Here is a 19,420-nt window from a genome sequence, read left to right on the forward strand (position 1 = left end):
AGAGATAGAATATGGCTCATCTAGTACAGGGAGAGGTCATCTAGATGAGAAGTGTCCAGGCAGAAGAGGAGTGTCCAGGCCCAGGTCAGGATTGTGGACGGTTCACTGAAGCAGAACTACAGTACGTTTGAATACACTTTGGATACATGCGCTGATAATTATTCTATTTTCCTATAATGAAAAATTAAATGAAATATAAAATAAGAAATTACAAAAATTTACAGTAAGCGAAAAAAATTGTGATCCAACATTACAAATAATAATAATAATAATAATAATAATAAAACATATCTAAACTAAACTATGATCAAATAAAGCATAAAATAAGGTAACAAAGTGTCCTGTCTGGTCAAAATATACAGTATGGTCGTTGGATAAAGTAGTTTTAGTAGAGACAACATGGCTGCTGGTCCTTGACGTTGGTTACTATGGGTTACCATGGAGTGTTCCTCTAGATTTACTATTCTACACGCTGCAGCGCGGTGGATTGTGGGTAGTGCGTGGAGTCACGTTGTACGAGCAGCATGGCGAGCAAACAGAAGCGGTAAGTTGACTTTTATGTGATTTTACAGGTGTATTACACGTTTACGACGCAAGAAACGACACGAACACTTTTGTTTTTCTTATTGGATAAATATTCACACGACAGACTTTTAATTCAACCGCATTTGAACTGGTTTAAACAGTGTTGTGCCTCAAAATGTGAACCCAATGCTAGTACTTGTAGTAGTCGTAGCGTTACAACAAATTCCAAAGTCGAATTAACGTTTTAATCTCCTGTAAAACACACGTGGATGTTATAATTCCCCATGTCCTTTTTAATTATTATTATTATGAGTGTCTTATGACAGTCACTGGTGTTTGCAATACTATACTCTATACTATACTATAATTTATCTGTCCTTTTCCTCTGTATCTACCTGTGTTGCAACAATGAAATTTCCCCATGTGTGGACAATAAAGGAATATCTTACTCTTCTCTCACGTCATAGGAAGCTGGAGGACCTCAGTTTGGACGAGTTCCTGAGGACAGGCTTTGACTCAGACTGTGATGAAGGTGAAGAAGGTCATGACTCTGAGGAAGAGGCGCCAAACACCAGTGGTTTGAAGAAGAAGACCAGCAAAAAGAAGAATCCCCAGAACAAGTGAGATATTCCATCTGAATCCATTTGTATAAAGAGATCCAGAACAGTTAATTCAACATTCAAATCGGCCAATGTTTGCAATATCGTACCGCCCAGGGGTAGGCGAGCACTGACCGGAGGGAATACTGCCATAAAACACAAATGTACTGTGTTTGTGCAGTACCTGGAGTGTTAGATAGAAGTTTAAGTGCAGGCGAGATATTAACTACTGCAGGACTTCACACAGATCATCTGGTAAAGCTTATGTAAGAGGGTAAACTTGTGTACTATTTATTTGTCTGTATAAACGTTGTACAAAAGCCTCATGTCTTATCAATGATGTATGTTTTTATATATAACATCATATCATAATTGAATATAATTGCCTGAATGGAAGAGTGTGTAAACATGTAAGTTAGTTCACACTATTGTTTTATTATGTTGTATTATTTTATTGCCTTCTTGTGTGTCGAAGGCCCTCGCTCACTCACTCATGTATCGTTTTTTTCCATAGAACTGAACAGAAAAAGGGCAAAGCATCAGAACACAAAGACCAGTTGTCACGGTTACAGAACAAAGATCCGGAATTTTTCAAGTTTTTACAAGACAACGACCAAACCCTGTTAAACTTTGAGGACTCGGACAGTTCTGAGGATGAAGACGAGAAGCAGTACCAAAAACTCCCATCCAAACTGGAGGTGTGTTCATGTCAAAGTGTGTTCCATTTACCTCATGTCCTCCCTTCTCTCATCCCCCATTTCATTCTCATCCGTCCTGTCCAATGTGTGTTCTTACAGGAGGCCAGTTCAGGTGATGAGGACGGTGAGGACGAGCAGAAAGGTTCAAAGAAACCCAAAAAAGCTGACAGCATTAAAGTCACAGACAAAATGGTCGTCGAGTGGAAAGCTGCTCTCAAACAGGAGCCCAGTCAGCGCCTCTTCAGGGAAGTCACTCAGGCTTTTAAAGCTGCCGTGGCAACGACCAAAGGAGAAGGAGCCGGGCAGTGTCGGTACAAAGTGGCCGACAGTTCAGGTGAGGACAATTTATCTGTGCTCGTCATCATCTGTACACGCTGAATTAACCAGTGGTAGTAAACAATGGATTCATCATTTGTTAGGTCTTAAAAGAATGATAGGAGATGTTTTTAGTTTCTGGAACATGGCACCTAAAAACGCCGAGCTACAGGGTCATTTCCACCTGCAGTCCCTGGAAAGGTCGATGTAAAAAATGGCATAGATGTTAATAAAATATAATAAATGTATTCATGCGATCAAAGTGATGCCGCTTGATGTCGTCTTGACAGAGAACACTTAAAAACACACATTTTACACATTTCCTGTGTGATTCTTCTGTAATTATTGCTTATTCATGGCAAAGAAAGTTTATTTGTAGAGCAATTCAAAGTGCTTCACACGACAGAAAATAATTCATTAAAATCACATAAAAGAGAAGAGTGTAAATTAAATCCTTTCAGTCATAAACACAGCTAAACAAAACAGTTTTTAGCTTAGATTTGATCATTGTCAGAATAGAACCTGTCTCACATCTTCAGGAAGAATGTTCCAGATTTTAGCTGCATAAAAACTGAAACACAGAATCCCCATGTTTTGTCCTGACTCTGGCACCAGCAGGAGGCCGGTCCATGTTTAGTCCTGACTCTGGCACCAGCAGGAGGCCGGCCCATGTTTAGTCCTGACTCTGGCACCAGCAGGAGGCCGGTCCATGTTTAGTCCTGACTCTGGCACCAGCAGGAGGCCGGTCCATGTTTAGTCCTGACTCTGGCACCAGCAGGAGGCCGGTGCATGTTTAGTCCTGACTCTGGGCACCAGCAGGAGGCCGGTGCATGTTTAGTCCTGACTCTGGGCACCAGCAGGAGGCGGGTCCATGTTTAGTCCTGGCTCTGGCACCAGCAGGAGGCCGGTCCATGTTTAGTCCTGGCTCTGGCACCAGCAGGAGGCCGGCCCATGTTTAGTCCTGGCTCTGGCACCAGCAGGAGGCCGGCCCATGTTTAGTCCTGACTCTGGCACCAGCAGGAGGCCGGTCCATGTTTAGTCCTGACTATGGCACCAGCAGGAGGCCGGTCCATGTTTAGTCCTGACTCTGGTACCAGCAGGAGGCCAGTCCATGTTTAGTCCTGACTCTGGCACCAGCAGGAGGCGGGTCCATGTTTAGTCCTGACTATGGCACCAGCAGGAGGCCGGTCCATGTTTAGTCCTGACTCTGGTACCAGCAGGAGGCCGGTCCATGTTTAGTCCTGACTCTGGCACCAGCAGGAGGCGGGTCCATGTTTAGTCCTGACTCTGGCACCAGCAGGAGGCCGGTCCATGTTTAGTCCTGACTCTGGTACCAGCAGGAGGCGGGTCCATGTTTAGTCCTGACTCTGGCACCAGCAGGAGGCCGGTCCCTGAGGTCCTCAGAGTCCGAGATGGTTCATACCATCTCACTAACATTTCCGAGATGTACTTTGGTGCTAGGCCATGGAGAGACTTGTACACAAGCAAAACTGCTTTAAAGGTTCCATATCATGCTAAATCAACTTTTCAGCACTTTTAACCTTCTAACAGTGCTATTGGTACATCATATATGTGCCCAAAGTGTTTTTTTTATTAATTCCTGCCGTCTTTAGCTAGAGAACAGTCTCTATTCTTCTCCTCGGATGGGCAGGCGAACGGTGGCTCCCTTACGCAGCGCACTGTTTCAGCCCATCCTCCAGGAAGCACTCAGAGACTGAGAACAGGACTAAAGTGATGGTACTTCCTGGTTCTTGTCAGGACTAATGTGATGGTACTTCCTGGTTCTAGTCAGGACTAATGTGATGGCACTTCCTGGTTCTAGTCAGGACTAATGTGATGGTACTTCCTGGTTCTAGTCAGGACTAATGTGATGGTACTTCCTGGTTCTAGTCAGGACTAATGTGATGGTACTTCCTGGTTCTAGTCAGGACTAATGTGATGGTACTTCCTGGTTCTAGTCAGGACTAATGTGATGGTACTTCCTGGTTCCGGTCAGGACCCGAGCAGCAGCGTTCTGGATGTACTGCAGCTGTTTTACAACTCGTTTGGAGAGACCAGTGAGCAGGCCGTTACAGTAGTCTAATCTACTGGAGACAAACACATGGATAAGTCTCTCCAAGTCTGGTTTAGACACTATACTTTTATTTTGGCAATGTTTTTTAGATTGTAAAAAGTTGCTGATGTTATTGATTTGACGTGGCTGTTAAAGTTCAAGTCTGAGTCCATTATTACCCCCAGATTTCTAACCCTAACCCTCTAACTTGGTTTGTAGGTTTTAGAGCAAGACTCTGGAGGTGACGCTAATACTTCTCGTTGTTTCTGTGGCCAAAGACAAAGATTTTAGTCTTGTCTGAGTTCAGCTGGAGAAAGTTGTTCTGCCTCCACACACTGATATGTTGGATGCAGTGACAGAGTGAATCCTGTCATATTCAGCTGCCGACAGTGAAACATAGATCTGAGCGTCGTCTGCATCATTTTGATAGGACAGGTGATAGGCAGCTTGTAGGGGTTGAACAGAAGGGGTCCCAGAACTGACCCTTAGCGCACTCCACAGGTCAGGGTCATGTGGTCTCAGACACAGTTACCAATTTTGACAAAGTACTTCCTGTCTTCCAGGTAGGACTTTAACCAGTTTAGGGCAGTGCCGGTGATGCCCACCCAGTCCTCTGGTCTCTGTGAGAGGATCCCATGATCGACAGTGTCAAAAGCAGCATCAGATCAAACAGAATTAAGACAATGTCAGTGTTCAGGCGGATGTTGGACTGAGCAGTCTCAGTCTGTGATGAGGTCTAAAACCTGACTGGAAAACATCAAATAAGTTTTTTATTAAGTGGAAGTCACTGAGCTGTTGGCAAACTACTTTTTCCATCATAAACCTGTTTTGGATTCTGGGTAAAGTCCAGATAACTGATATGATAACTAAAATATTTTACTTATTTCAGCTCAAAACCAATTATTTAATTAAGTTAACTCGTGTTTTAATTTTCTGTTTGCAGTTTTCAATGCTTTGGTCCTGTTTTGCATCAAAGACATCCATCCAGCGCTGCAGAAAATGCTTACTCTGAAAGCCAATAAAGATGAGAAAAAGTATTAATTCTCTAATACTATATGTATATGTATTATGTATATGTGTATTCAGTCTTGTACATCTGTTCTGTGTTCAGGCTGGTGTTGCCATCATCTAGTCCAAAATGGCAGAAGATTCAAATAGACATCAAGATGTATCTCAGTGGAGTTGTTCAGGTATTTGTACTATTATTCAGACTTAATGACAATGAAGGTGTCCTTCAAATCACTTTTTATTCTGGAGCTCACATTTTGACTGGTACGTTTGTTTTGCAGTTGTTGTCTTGTCTCACAGAAAGCACAGTCATCAGCGCTGTCCTCAAGCATGCCCACCAGCTCGTCCCTTATTACCTGTGTTTGCCCAAACAGTGTCGGCACCTTATCAAGGTAAACCACTGTCAAATGTGTAGTATTTCTGATACCCACTGGCGGGTTGACCTGGATAGCATAATTTTTCTATATTAATGTCATTTTTACAGCAATTGTTGAAGCAGTGGAGCACAGGAGAGGAGACGAGTCGTGTGCTAGCTTTTCTAGCCCTCAATAAAATCTGCAGACATAAGCAAGATGCTTACTTAAACTCTATTCTTAAGGTGAGCCAAATACATGTGTTAAACAAATAATAATGATAATAATAACATTGGCGAGAGAATGTTTTCATTACTATCACTTTCTTTATTTTGCCTTTATTTTTTAGCAAATGTACATTGCCTATGTTCAAAACTGCAAGTTCACATCTCCCAATGTGCTGCCGATGATCAACTTCATGCAGAGATCTCTCACAGAGATGTACGCGCTGGACACACAGGCCACGTACCAACACGCCTTCATTTACATCAGGCAACTGGCCATCCACCTCAGGAACGCCATGACCATGAAGAAAAAGGTGAGTCAATACAAAACAGATCCATGTGCCTCACTGAAAACATCCTCACTATAGATAGAAAAAGTATTTCTATCAGTGCATAAGAGTTTGTGTTTTTTTGATAGGAAACGTATCAGTCGGTCTATAACTGGCAGTTTATTCACTGTTTGTCCCTCTGGTGTCGCGTCCTGAGCACGTTGTATCCTAGTGACGTTCTCCAGCCGCTCATCTATCCACTCTGCCAGGTCATATTAGGCACTATCAAGTAAGTACCTTTTATATTCTAATCATTTGTGTGATGTTTCATAATGTTGTTGTATGCAATGATTAGAGTAGCACCATTTTAAATATTCAATTATCTGTAATTATCTTTATTTAGTCCTAAATTGGCTACATGTTGTAAAAAAGGCTGAGTAAATGTCAGTGGGAGGAGGTAAAGTGAAAAAAGAATAGGCCCCAAAATTGAACCTTGGGGGACTCCGCTAAGGTAGATACGGGATAGATGGGTTTAATGCCAGACTGTGAAACACTACAAGCAACAGGTGGCTGACCCTCCACCATAAAGTCACACAATGCATCTTTAAGTGCTTGTCTATCTTGCTGTCTATCTTGCAGTCAATCATTCAATACAGGGTCCTATTAGTGAGTGCAAATCTTTTGTGACACCGGTTTCGATTTGAAATACAGTCAGTCCTCAATGCAACCACAAGATGGAGCCATTGACCTTCATGTCTTCATTTCAGGCTGGTGCCCACAGCAAAGTACTACCCTCTGAGGATGCACTGCTGCCGAGCCCTTACCTTGTTATCCAGCAGCACCAGCACTTTTGTCCCAGTCGTGCCATTTCTGTTGGAGGTAAATCATCCGTCCCCATGAATGCCTGTTTTGAGACAATTACACACACATATACACACACACTTGGGTAAATGCAATAATACAAGCGGGTACTGTAGGAGTGAGCGCCACTTGTTGTCGTCACACATGGAAACAATGAAAAAGTAGGTGATGAAACGTTCCACGGTGGTTTGCTGTGGAAACATCTCATTGCCGTTTTTTTTGAAAAAGCTCAACGGCCACAACTGAAGGGAACCGCCTCGGAGCGTTCAGGTGGTTCATAGGTGTTGTTATCAGAGCTCCAGCAGCCCCTAACCGCCCAGGTCAAGTGTTCACCACAGGACTCCCTCCCGTCGCTCGGGTCGCTGTGGTTTGGGTCGACAGCCGCTGAGCCGGTGACAGGGACGGGTCCAGCCGCCTCTGTCTGTGCGTGCAGCAGTTTGACCAAAGTGGCAATGGCAGGTTGCGGTTTTACATTCGAGTCCCAACATGCTGTGCGGCCCACATCCTCTGAGCCTATGACATCCCCCCCTCCCCTCTGAAAGCAAGCAGCGCTTATTTATGACGCACCATTTTCCTGTGTTGTTTCTCTGCTCTGCTGTTCCCCTTGTTAAAGCTGACTGAGGTGCGCTGCTACTGTTTTAATTAGAGCAGCCCCTTCCTCTGCTCTGTCTGCGCCTGTGTGTTCTTCTCCGAGGGGGGCGTATGATTTGGAGCTTCCTGCCTCCCTGTGTGTGTGTGTGTGTGTGTGTGTGTGGATTCGTGCTTCAGGACTGGCCCAGGCCTTCCCACTTCCCCCTGGCTCTCCCGCAGACCGCCACCACATCCGATGTTTGTACAGACAGCAGCGGCCAGCAGTGCGGCTCGGCTTCACACGCCGAGCGCATTAACGACCACACACAGAAGTACACGGCGATACGGCTGCAGAAATAGCCTCGTACACAAATACAGACAATTTCACTTGCTCTGTGTGGGCAGATGTGAAAGCTGAAGCTCGTGGACAGATGGCTCACTGTTGGCTGTAGTTTCACAAAGAGTGACGTGTAATTGTACAGTGTAACACAACAGTACAATCAAGGCCCTGAACAACGCCCTGAAGTCCCAGAGGAATATCAACCCCAGCCACGGTGTAACCCAGACAGTATAAAACGATACATTTACCATAATACTTTAAAATATAATTAATATTCTCTGAAAAACTGTTTAATAGATGCTTGTATAGAAACCGGTTGTTGATGGTTATACTTGTACAGCTTCATTCAATCAAACAAAGTAGATTGTGTTAAACCCCAGTAAATTCTTTTTTGTTTCAAACCTTTGACATTTATATTTATATTTCAGATCTTTCAACAAGTCGACTTCAACAAGAAGCCAAGCCGCATGAGCAAGAAGCCCATCAACTTTGCAGTTATTCTGAAACTTGGCAAAATTAACCTTGTGGAGAAAGCATATAAGGTAAGTTTTAGGTTGTCATTGAAACACTCTGAGTGATACAACCAACAAGAATAATCGTACAACAGAAAATTACTTCCATTTATGAAGGATTTAGAGTCAATAAATTAAGGACAATAGTTCTGGACCTTGTTTAACTTGAAAGCCCCCGAGCTTGGTTCACCCCGTCCCCCTGTTAATCTGTTTATTCATATGTCAGTTATTTATTGTAAAATGTCATGGGTTTATCAAAATATTTATTCAGAAATATTCTTTATAAATTCTTTACATTTTAAATTCAAATATTATTTACCGGTAATTTCATCTTTTAAATCTGAAACTGGTCCAAGTACCGTGTGGTAAGAGTTCACACACCCCTGGTTGTGTACTTGTGATTGGATGACATGTAACTCAGCTAAACTACTCAAATCTGGATTTAAATGGAGACATTTTACTATGCTTGCTTTTTATAAAGCCTATAAGGCCTATGTGCTTATTGTCTAATTTAGTTTATTATAAATTGTACCCCGCCTAAGGCCCAAAGTCACTGGGATAGGCTCCAGTCAGCCGCGACCCCTAATGAGAATAAGCAGTAGAAAATGAATGAATAAATTGGTTTAATTAAAACTAGTTTACAAAAAAATGCTTTTTACAATGTCATCTATTCAATTTGCTTGTTTTATTCTTTGATCTTATTCTTAATCTTTGATTATTGTTTGATCTTAAAATAGTGTTGGCACATTATTACTGTCAGGAGTCTCAACTCCTCTCAAATCTAAAAGTTTGTCAGAAGTAAACTCCTCTCAAATCCAAAAGTTTACGTGTTGGCTCGTCTCATCTATCGTCGTCATGGATACTCAGACCTAGGGGAAAAGGGGCGGAGCCAGAGTGACGCTGCTGCTTTTTCTTTCCTCAGAGAAAACGAGACGCGAAGTGTTACATAAGTGGAAAGAACTGGCCTGTTCCCTCATAAAGCACAAGCTGCTGCTCTTGCAACGTAAATGCTCATGAAAAAGACGCTTGATTGTTCTGGACTCTTTATATTCACAAGGCCGAGTGAAACTGAAGTGGCTGTAATGTCCCGCACTCTGGGTCCTCCAACGTTCACAGATTTAACTTTTTTAATGCTCCTCAAAGATGCAACTCGTGGCTCTTATTACACCATAAACACTCGTTGAATATTATGTGCAGGGCTTTCGTTTGTATTTTCATTGAAAATTGTTGCGAGGGATAAAGGTTAGACACAGCGCAGGTGACAAGTTTCACTTTGTTGATTAATAAAGACCCAAATTAATTTAATTTATCACCCAGCTGTCGTTAGTTGTGAATAATCTGGGAACGCGCATTACCAGTACTTGTGTTTAGTTATTTCTACTATTTTGGGCTGGAATCCAGTTTCTGCTTCTGGACTGAGGAGGAACTCTGGGACTGGGGCACACAAACAAGGAAATGATTTCACAACAACTATAATAATGAAATGTGCATCGTCAAAGTCAGTTACAAATATGTGCCAGTCTGAAAAAAGCCCATAATCACATGTATATTGTTATTACATATTTTCTAATACCTCAGGAAGTGGCTGGAGATCATAATTAGGGCTGTCAAAGTTCACTCTTTAACTCATGTGTTAATCATAGAAAACTGGCGCATTAGTCATGACTTGACACAGATTAATTATGCAATTTGTTTTGACAAAGCGTACTCTTTCAGATTATGCAACGAGGCTTTACCCGAGCGAAGGAGGCACAGCGCAGATATCACGTGGTTAAATGTACACTTAAAATACACAAATCCTCAGATTGATGCTTACCAGCGCGGCGGAGAGCGATTCAGCTTTGCTCCGTGCGGCAAAACAAACCAAAGACGCTCAAGTTGAACGCTGACAAAAATACAGCTCATGTGTGAGCGCTAAAAATAGTGAAATGGGCCAAATATTTCACTGAAGCGTCACAAAACACTGGAAGACGCCTTGCCAGTCGCAGCAGCTGGCGTCTTGTCTCCAGAAGTTACATTCACAAGCCTCAATGAGGGCTTGAACCCATTAAACCTGTGCTTTGATCCTGTACATTTATTATGAAATAAGCCAAGACAATGGACTTTTAAATAAGCTAATTTATTTAGAAGATAAGAAATAAATATTTTTGTGAGGGGTTATGGGGGCACCACCAAGCACGTCTGCATAGGACACCATAATGTCTCTTTACCTGTCACCAGCACAGCGCTGCCTAATACAGCACTAAATCACCTTTAATGTCTGGTTAGTCTGTTGAAAGCACTTCTCATAGATGTCATCAAATCAATATCAGATGTATTGACTAGGCCTAAAACATAATGTTTAAATTAACTTAATTTTTAAAGTAGTGGTCCCCCGAAATGTTGTTACAGTTAGAGCACATAATCCCCTTCATTGGGGGGGAAAAAGGAAATGGTTTGATATGGCAAATATAACACTATGTTTAGACGTAGTTAACCTATTGGCTATAATATTATTATTATTATTATTATTATTATTATTATTATTATTATTATTAAAGTGAAATTAGCCTTCACACTTTTCCATTCTGGGAAATATCCTGTTTATATCAGACTGTAGTGTCTCTGAACCTGTCCAGTCGTGTGTCGTCATTGTGTAGCTCCGCCTCCTCCTGTTACAGCAGCAGCGTCAGTCCCGCCTCCTCAGACTTTGTCTCATCACACACTCAGAACTCTCTCTTCTTCTTTAAACCTCCCTATCATGTATCATGTCTAAACTGATCGTTTAGGGGAAAAACCTGTCAAATAATGTCTGTAAAATTCTTGAGTTTATCGCGGGTCGCGAGTGAATTTGTCGTGGTATTGGACTGAAACCAGAATTACAGAATGACGTGAATATCGGCCGATACCGGGCTGATGTATCGGTAAAGCAGAGTTTAGTTGAGTGAAAGAACATGGTGTTTTGAGCTGTAACTCTGCAGTCATTTTGCAGCATTAGCTCCGTGTGCCGTTCACTTTAGCCTCTGTGTCTTCGCAGACTTTGTTTCATACTCGCGGTCCTCTGTGCTGCGGTCGCGATTATGAAACAAAGTCCGAAGACACGGAGGCTAAAGTGAACGGCACACGGAGCTAATGCTGCAAAATACAGAGTTACAGCTCAAAACATCAGCCATCACTGAGCTCACTCAACATTTTACAACAAGTGTCTTATTTAAAGTTATGTGACAGAAACTCAAAATAATTCATAGTTACTGTAACTGTTTAACAGTCTGGTTACAAGTTAATTAGTCTTTTATATATATTCTTAATATACAAACAGAACAGTTTGGACTGAAGTGACATATTGCTGTTTTGGGGACAAACTTATGTGAAATTAAGAATGAAATGTATTATTTTAAGCAGAAACTCCTTATGTGTTATTTGTTTATTACTATTAACTTAAGTTTATTTAAAAACATTTAATATCCATTTAAATGGTTTTCGGAATGTACAAAAAAATTACCGATTACTATGTTAATTGAAGAAAAGAATTGATAGATCAATCGCACTCCTAGTTTAAGGTTAGAATATGTTTACTTTGTTAGACATTATGGATTTAATACACTATGCAACTGGTGGAACAGTGCTGTGTTGTCACATTTTGAATAAACGGTAAACTCATTTCCGTCTCCAAACAACACAACAATTTACTAGTTTGTATACTAGTGTACCAGTTTGTATTTAAAAAAAAGTCATGTTTGAAAAGTATTTGTTTTTTAGGCCAATCGTATGACTAATTATATGACTATCGTGGTTTTCTTTTTTCCAGGATGGTCTACTTGACCAGCTCTATGACATCATGTTGGAGTATTTTTACACTCAGCACAGCTCCATTGGCTTCCCGGAGATCGCCCTTCCATCTATTATTCAGGTAAATTCTTGTTACTATTCAATTGTATTTTCAGGAGTTTTGACGACTCAAAGATGCCTTTTCCGAGAAAATGTTTATGAATGAAAAAAATTCCCTGCCAAAAATGTGTCCCAGCTCATGCAATTCAAAGTATTTTAGTACTTTATTGAAGGCCCTCCACGTAACTTTCAAGCCAAAAAAATATACCAAGATAAAAGTGCTTTATTATTACTATTATTATTAGGCCCGAGCGCCACAAGCTGGCGAGAGGCCTGTTAGTTCCGTAAGGCCGTGCAAAGCACGGCTGCGAAAGTGTGCACATAGTGCGCACGAATTCGAGCGCGAAGCGCTCGCCCACTTCCAAACACTCACTAACGCACTCCTCCACTCATGCACTTCCCGTGCATACTAATTAGTACCATATTTTGACACGTTAGCATATCCACAACAACTCCCAGCCTCGTTCAGTTGCAACGCGTAAAATACATCACAATACACTCACTTTTTCAATTCATTCCTCGTCATCAAATCCTTCAATTGCGCCGAAGTACATCCCGCAAGGCTATGACCAGACGTCCCGATTTACCTGGGACAGCCCCGATTGTTTACGCCCCGTGTCCCGGTTTAATGTCTGCTGGGGCGCATAATGGTAAAAGCAGCCAAAGCGCCGATAGTGCTCCGTGCTAAAATCTCTTTGGTCATGTGATCCCCCATCTCGGACCCACGCGGCAGTTCAGTGATGATTCTGGGCTTTTGATCCCACAGTTGACTGATAATTAAGCGCATTTCTAAGAATATAAGAGTTCCAATGGTCTCTTGGCAGCAGCCATCTTGGGCCATCTTGGGGTCCTTCATTTACCGGTAGGTGTCTGCGTTGTGCCTGACTGAAAATGTTGTTTACGTTTTGACAAAGTGTCGCGTGTGCCGCGTGCAGGTAGACTACTGTTCCCAGAATGCTTTGCAAACATGTTGTTGGGACTTCCCGTTCCGGAGTACTGTAAATATAGTCGCGCATCGGCGTCTCGTGTCCCAAATCTTCTTTATACACCATGTACCACACAAAATATCTTCGCGGTCAGTAAGCACAACCAGAAATAAACCATATATTAAGCGCACCGGACTATTAAGCGCATGGACGGCTTTTGAGGACGTTAAAGACTTTTACGTGCGCTTTATAGTGCGGATAATACGGTAGTAGGAAAATGGAACATTATCGTTGTAAACAGGCGAAGCCCGTACAAAAGTGCGCACTAAACAAACGCTTTATATGGGGATGACGACCGCGAAGCGCTCTTTTGCGCTAAGTAGCTCACAAATACGTTCCCCATCTCTTGCATGTTCCGTGCACATAAACATGTAATGCAGAAATTGAAGACTATTACTGTTTAGAGGGCCAAAAACACAAAGTGGGCGGAGCCCACTCAAAATTAACAAAAGTACCCGTCAGTGACCAGGGACCCACACCATGAGGTAGGAAAGCGCGAGCGCTTTCCGAAAATGTATAGTTTATGATATTTGAAAAATGGGAAACATTGTTTTTGTCTCGGAATATTCTTCTTTCTTTCTTCTCTGGACCAACCCCCCTATTTTTCACCCAGTGAACATTGACGAAAAGTCACAAAAATTTGCACACCTATAAAAATCGTGCCACTCTACATTCTGGCTATCTCCTTTTTCTAAAATTTAAAATATAATATATATAATATAAATATAATGTACCAAAAATGCATTGACAGATAGGAAATGACCAAAAAAAAATCTGATCGTAAAATCATGAAATTTGGCGTAGAGGTAGACGGTGACAAGAGAAGTAAAAAATATTGTTGCGGCAACGCCGTCCACCCAACTAAATGGCAGCCATATTGGTTCAAAAATGGCTAAGCATGACTGGAGTTTTTCCAAACGTCTTACTTTTACTCCTCCCAGGGCGTTGGCCCTAAAAAGCTGAAATTTGCTGAAAATGGTGCTGAGGAGTGGGATATCAAAAGTTATTCAAATTACTTTGATATCTGTCACGGTCTCTGTGCGGCGAAGCCGCAAACTGAAGCTAGAATTTCAGAAATTTCCCACATTTTAAATTTGCTGCCGTTTGCGCAGATAAAGTCCGGATTGCATCAAATTAGAATCAGTTGTTAAACTATTTGCCCTAAACCTACTTGAAGTGAAATGTATTAATTTGGCGTAACAGCGCCCTCTACAGATTTTATATGGAGGTTAAATGTTTACAAAATTTTATACAAAATTCAATTTGGGCATCCTGATCAAAAAAGTCAATGAGACCCATGTCATAATTGTTACAGCTTTGCCGTAGCGATGACAGAAACCTCCCATGTTATTCCAATGGGGAAATCGCCTGAACATGTTTACACTTTATACTTTCACAAACTCCTCCTCGGGCGTTAGCCCTATTAAAGGTTGAATGGACGATTTTTTTGGCCCAAATCTGAGTCTTATTTCCTCATGGCGTGGACTGCGATTAGTCCTGCCACATATCAATCATAAACGCACCTACCGCTCACCTGCAGCCGCGTGCTTCTCGTCCCCCGAGAGCAGCACGGTTCCGCGTGTCTAAGCGCATTGATCTATCATAATATAGTTCCCTCAGTGTACGGGACAAAATTAGGACGGCGATAGACAAGCTGACTCATAAGAGACTGAAATCTACGTGAGACGAGAGATGCGATGTGATCCGTCGCGCTAATAAACAAACGTACGTATGTGTTGTATCAGTCCTGGTTTAGACCTGGTTTAGTCCTGGTTTAGACCTGGGTTGGACCTGGTTTAGACCTGGGTTGGACCTGGTTTAGACCTGGGTTGGACCTGGTTTAGACCTGGTTTAGTCCTGGTTTAGACCTGGGTTTAGTCCTGGTTTAGACCTGGGTTTGACCTGGTTTAGACCTGGGTTGGACCTGGTTTAGACCTGGGTTGGACCTGGTTTAGACCTGGGTTGGACCTGGTTTAGACCTGGGTTGGACCTGGTTTAGAGTTCCTTCTGAACATCACTCACATGGAAGTTCAAGGCCTGTGATGTGGCTCTCTCTGTCATTTTGGACAAAAACTGTTTTGAAAAGTAGCACAAATAGAAAAACGCCTGTGGATATACCTACTTTTTAATGTAAATAGTTGTTTATTGCTTGTATATATCACAAGAATACTTTTATATGTTCATATTTGCACCTTGTGGCTCAGTTTGAACCTTTTTAAATGCTTGGTTGAGCATGTTTGAGGGTTTTACAAGCGCTCGCGCTTTCCGAAAATGTATAGTTTATGATATTTGAAAAATGGGAAACATTGTTTTCGCATCAGAATATAATTTTCTTTCTTCTTCTCGGGACCAACACCCCTATTTTTCACCCAGTGAACATTGACGAAAAGTCAAAATGTGCACGCGCCAACGCCGTCCGCCCACCCAAATGGCCATATTGGATAAAAATTTGCTAAGCATGACTCCAAACGTTGTACTTTTACGAACTCCTCCCAGGACGTTAGCCAGAAAAGGCTGAAATTTGGTGAAAATGGTGTTGAGGAGTGGGACATCAGAAGTTATCCAAATGACTTTGATACCTGTCACTGCAGCTAGAATTTCAGAAATTTCCCAAATTTTAAATTTGCTGCCGTTTACGCAGATAAAGTCTGAATTGCGTCAAATTTGAATCGGTTGTTAAACCCTTTGCCCTAAACCTACTTTAAGTGAAATTAAAAAAGTAACCTAAAATTTGGTGAGACTCGTCTGCAGGAGTGGGCCATCAAAAGTTATCAAAATGTTTATTCTAAGAGCCACGGACTTTGTGCGGCAAGGAAACATTTCCCTTCATATGTAAAGCAGAGAAGAGTCAGCAGTAGGTGTAATAAAAGGTAAATTGGGGCGGGGTAGCGCCCCCTCCTCTTGCGGCGGCGGCGTGGCGAGGGCCACTCATCGCTGCTTGCAGCTATATTTATTATTATTATTACTTTTTACTATTTTTATCATTTCATTTTTTATATTTTTATTGCCCTGGAAAACGTGCGTCTCTGGGATGGGACAATTTGACAAATCGATTTTGTGTTTCGGTTGTGGGGTTCAGTACTCTTGTGTCTCTTGTGGCGCATGTGTCTTCATTTTGGTGTTGGTAGGAAAAGGTTCATGGTTAATAACCATAATCATGTCCATGCTCCTTATGAGTATTAAACCAAATGAACATGAAAACTTCTGACTTATCACATTAAAGCAGTTATATTGTTATTTATAGAAAGGTTTTTCGACCCATGTAATGAGGAATGGAATTGTGACAAAATGTTATCATCCCACCCCTAGTCCTTTCTCTGGGTGGGCTTGCATCTCCACAAACCTGCCTCGTACTTGGTCTGGAGGAGCCTCACCTGCTTGTTTCCATGAAATGTTGTTGCTTTGGTTTTAAAAGTCCAGAAAGTGACATGGTGTTGCCAGTTATTGAGTTTACTCTAATCAGTGAATTCTATGAACATGACTTTGAAATGGAAGAGTGTTTCACCGCGTCCCGCTCCCTGCTCTGGTCTCTGCAGCTCAAAGCTTTCCTGAAGGAATGCAAAGTGGCCAATTACTCCAAACCGGTGCGGCAGCTGCTGGAGAAGGTGCAGGAGAACAGCAGCTTCATCACGTCGCGCAGACAGAAGGTGGCATTCGGAGTCGCTGATACTGCTGCTGTGGTGAGTGTCGTCCAAAACGGGGCTCTGGGCTCGGGCGTGTCTTCGTCTCACCTGCCGTCACTCACACGTCCCCACTTAACCTGCTTGTGCTGGAAATCCTACAAATGTTCTTTTCCAAATTTCATTCTTAGAACTTAAATGTTGTAATTAGAAAATGCTGTGTTCCCAACACAAATGCACGTCCCAGCTCCGCTCACAGCTTCAGGCTTCAGCGATGGCCCTGGGTTTATAGAGATTGAGCCGTTATTAGTATGTGCACGTCACCTCTACAAACACATTCTGTGTTTGCAGTAGTAATGTGAAGCGCTGTTTAATATTTAAGAGAATGTTAGCATTACATTAAAGAGGCTGTGTGTGTGTGCGCCGTGCGTGTGTGTGTGTGCGCCGTGCGTGTGTGTGTGTGCGCCGTGTGTGTGTGCGCCGTGCGTGCGTGTGTGTGTGTGCGCTGTGCGTGTGTGTGTGTGTGCGCCGTGTGTGTGTGTGCGCCGTGCGTGTGTGTGTGTGTGCGTGCGCCGTGTGTGCGTGCGCCGTGTGTGTGCGTGCGCCGTGTGTGTGCGTGCGCCGTGTGTGTGCGTGCGCCGTGTGTGTGCGTGCGCCGTGTGTGTGCGTGCGCCGTGTGTGTGCGTGCGCCGTGTGTGTGTGTGCGCCGTGTGTGTGTGTGCGTCTGATGAGAAAGTGTGCGTGCTCACAAAGAGCTGTGTGTCTGACTACAGCAGTCAGACAGCTCGGCACCATGGCGCCCTGTGCCTCCCGCGTGGCGGTGGCAGCAGTTGTCACTGCGGGCGAACCAGACATGTCCTCTGCTGCTGATGTGCAAAAGGTCACGACCCCCTTCCGGCCTTCAGCCCCCCACCAACATGTCCCCAACGCCAGCGCTCACCTAATGACTGCCCTGCCTGGCCCGGTCACTGCACTGTGTGGCAGCCTCTGCAATTGTCTGATTCTGTGTTTTCTTCTTTTTCCCTTCACTCATACAATGTCACCCATCTTAATAGCAGCACAGTAAATGTGTCGGGCAGGCGGGCGCGGGAGGCTGCGGTCGGTGCTCTCAATTGGATTTGTTGGCTGGATAATGTGATTGGGCCTAATCAATATCATCCACAAAGACCTTTAGGGGAAGGCTGGAGAGGATCCGCCTGGCTCCGTTTTCAGCTTCCTTCAATCTGTTTACTCCTCCCTCTCAATCACTTTGCGTCTTCTGTGTTTGTTTTTCCCCTCTGCTTTTTTTTTTTTCTATATCAAAAACATTGACTTTTAGTGAATTCTGAATGTTTAAGTTGGCCACGTTTTGAGGGACGTCTCTGTGACAGGTCGAATGGGAGAAGCAGCTTCATGAAGAAGGGACTCCCCTGAGCAGATACTACAGCCAGTGGAGGAAACTCAGAGACAAAGAACTCCAAATGGAGAGATCCGGCAAAGAAAGGGTTTGTGTTTGTGTCCAACCTTTTTATCTTATGAGTATAGTTGAAAGTGTCATTTTATACCTTTACTTTGGTGTGTTGTAGAGAGAGGATCTAAACCTTCCTGATATGAAACGCAGGAAGGTTCAGGACAAGAAGAAGGACTCTGATAGTGACTCTGAGGGAGACGACACCGGGTATAAAGTCAAAGGTGAGCTCTTGATCTCAATCTGTTCTTCTCTGAACTAATAGAATTTTCTGCAATTCTCACTGTGACCTCTAGAGGGCCGTGTTTTCTTCTAACTTTCCTTTATTTCCAAGATTTGGAGGTCCTTCCTGTCGATATTATTTCACCTGTGTTATAGGCAGCTGTAGCATTTGATATTTCTGTGAGACTCCTATTCAACACGAGGTATATGTCAGAGTCTCTGGGCTTGAGTCCTAAAGGGTCATCTGCAGGTCATACTCAGCTGTTGTTGAGCTGTGACAGCTTTACACTCTAGTCCCGCAGACACATGGAGGCAGCCGGAGGATTTTAATCCATCTGCGGCGTATTGAAGGGAGAGTCCCATGAAAGGCTGGGCAGCTGCAGCGAGCGCACACACTGCACAGGAAGTACAGGCTCGGATCCCAGCGGGAGAGCCTAATTCAAACCAGCTCAGTGGAACAGCCAGAGGTGGCCGCTCCCACTCCGCTCTCTCCCGCCTTTCACATTTTTGTTCAATGATATTTCTTTTGATGCCACATTTCCGCATTAAGAGGTGTTATTTATTCTATATTCAATCAGAAAACAATTAACCAATGTGAAATGAAGCTGTGGGATCCTTTAAAAGGTAAAAACTGTAATGTTACTTTAGAACGCTGTTGCCTCCTTTAGAGAATGTTCCTTATAATGAACAGTTGTCTTTAAGTTTGAACTAGAGAGATTTCTGTTTACCACAAAATATTGCTAAATCGACAATCTGAACCAAAAACATAGTAGGACTTACTGTAGTTGGATGTTTTTGTTGTAGGAACATTCTGTTTGGATTTTATATATGGGATTTTACACAACGAATGCCAAAATGCCCCTTAAACTGAACTCCCCGGGATATTAAGCATGAAACGCACAAAGTTTGGAGAGCCATATATCCACGGTATCCTGACAACTATTTTGTTCA

The 19,420-nt window shown here is 42.9% G+C and overlaps 1 protein-coding gene across 1 annotated transcript in view; it reads left to right on the plus strand.

Moving 5' to 3' along the window:
• Positions 1–467: 467 nt before the first annotated feature.
• The window catches only part of LOC140348215 (nucleolar complex protein 2 homolog), a 20,871-nt gene continuing 1,918 nt past the window's right edge, over positions 468–19,420 (plus strand). Inside the window, exons 1-16 of the mRNA XM_072434282.1 lie at positions 468–544; positions 993–1,145; positions 1,639–1,822; positions 1,922–2,156; positions 5,134–5,224; positions 5,302–5,380; positions 5,480–5,590; positions 5,683–5,796; positions 5,901–6,089; positions 6,194–6,333; positions 6,812–6,923; positions 8,244–8,357; positions 12,115–12,216; positions 16,717–16,860; positions 18,171–18,284; positions 18,366–18,471. Coding sequence (XP_072290383.1) covers positions 525–544; positions 993–1,145; positions 1,639–1,822; positions 1,922–2,156; positions 5,134–5,224; positions 5,302–5,380; positions 5,480–5,590; positions 5,683–5,796; positions 5,901–6,089; positions 6,194–6,333; positions 6,812–6,923; positions 8,244–8,357; positions 12,115–12,216; positions 16,717–16,860; positions 18,171–18,284; positions 18,366–18,471 — 2,008 coding nt within the window. The 5' untranslated portion in view covers positions 468–524. The remainder of the gene's footprint in view (positions 545–992; positions 1,146–1,638; positions 1,823–1,921; positions 2,157–5,133; positions 5,225–5,301; positions 5,381–5,479; positions 5,591–5,682; positions 5,797–5,900; positions 6,090–6,193; positions 6,334–6,811; positions 6,924–8,243; positions 8,358–12,114; positions 12,217–16,716; positions 16,861–18,170; positions 18,285–18,365; positions 18,472–19,420) is intronic.

Source organism: Eucyclogobius newberryi, unplaced genomic scaffold (genome assembly GCF_026437365.1).
Source record: "Eucyclogobius newberryi isolate DKJ021-1_F unplaced genomic scaffold, fEucNew1.0.hap1 SCAF_624, whole genome shotgun sequence".
Classification (NCBI taxonomy): Eukaryota; Metazoa; Chordata; class Actinopteri; order Gobiiformes; family Gobiidae; genus Eucyclogobius; species Eucyclogobius newberryi.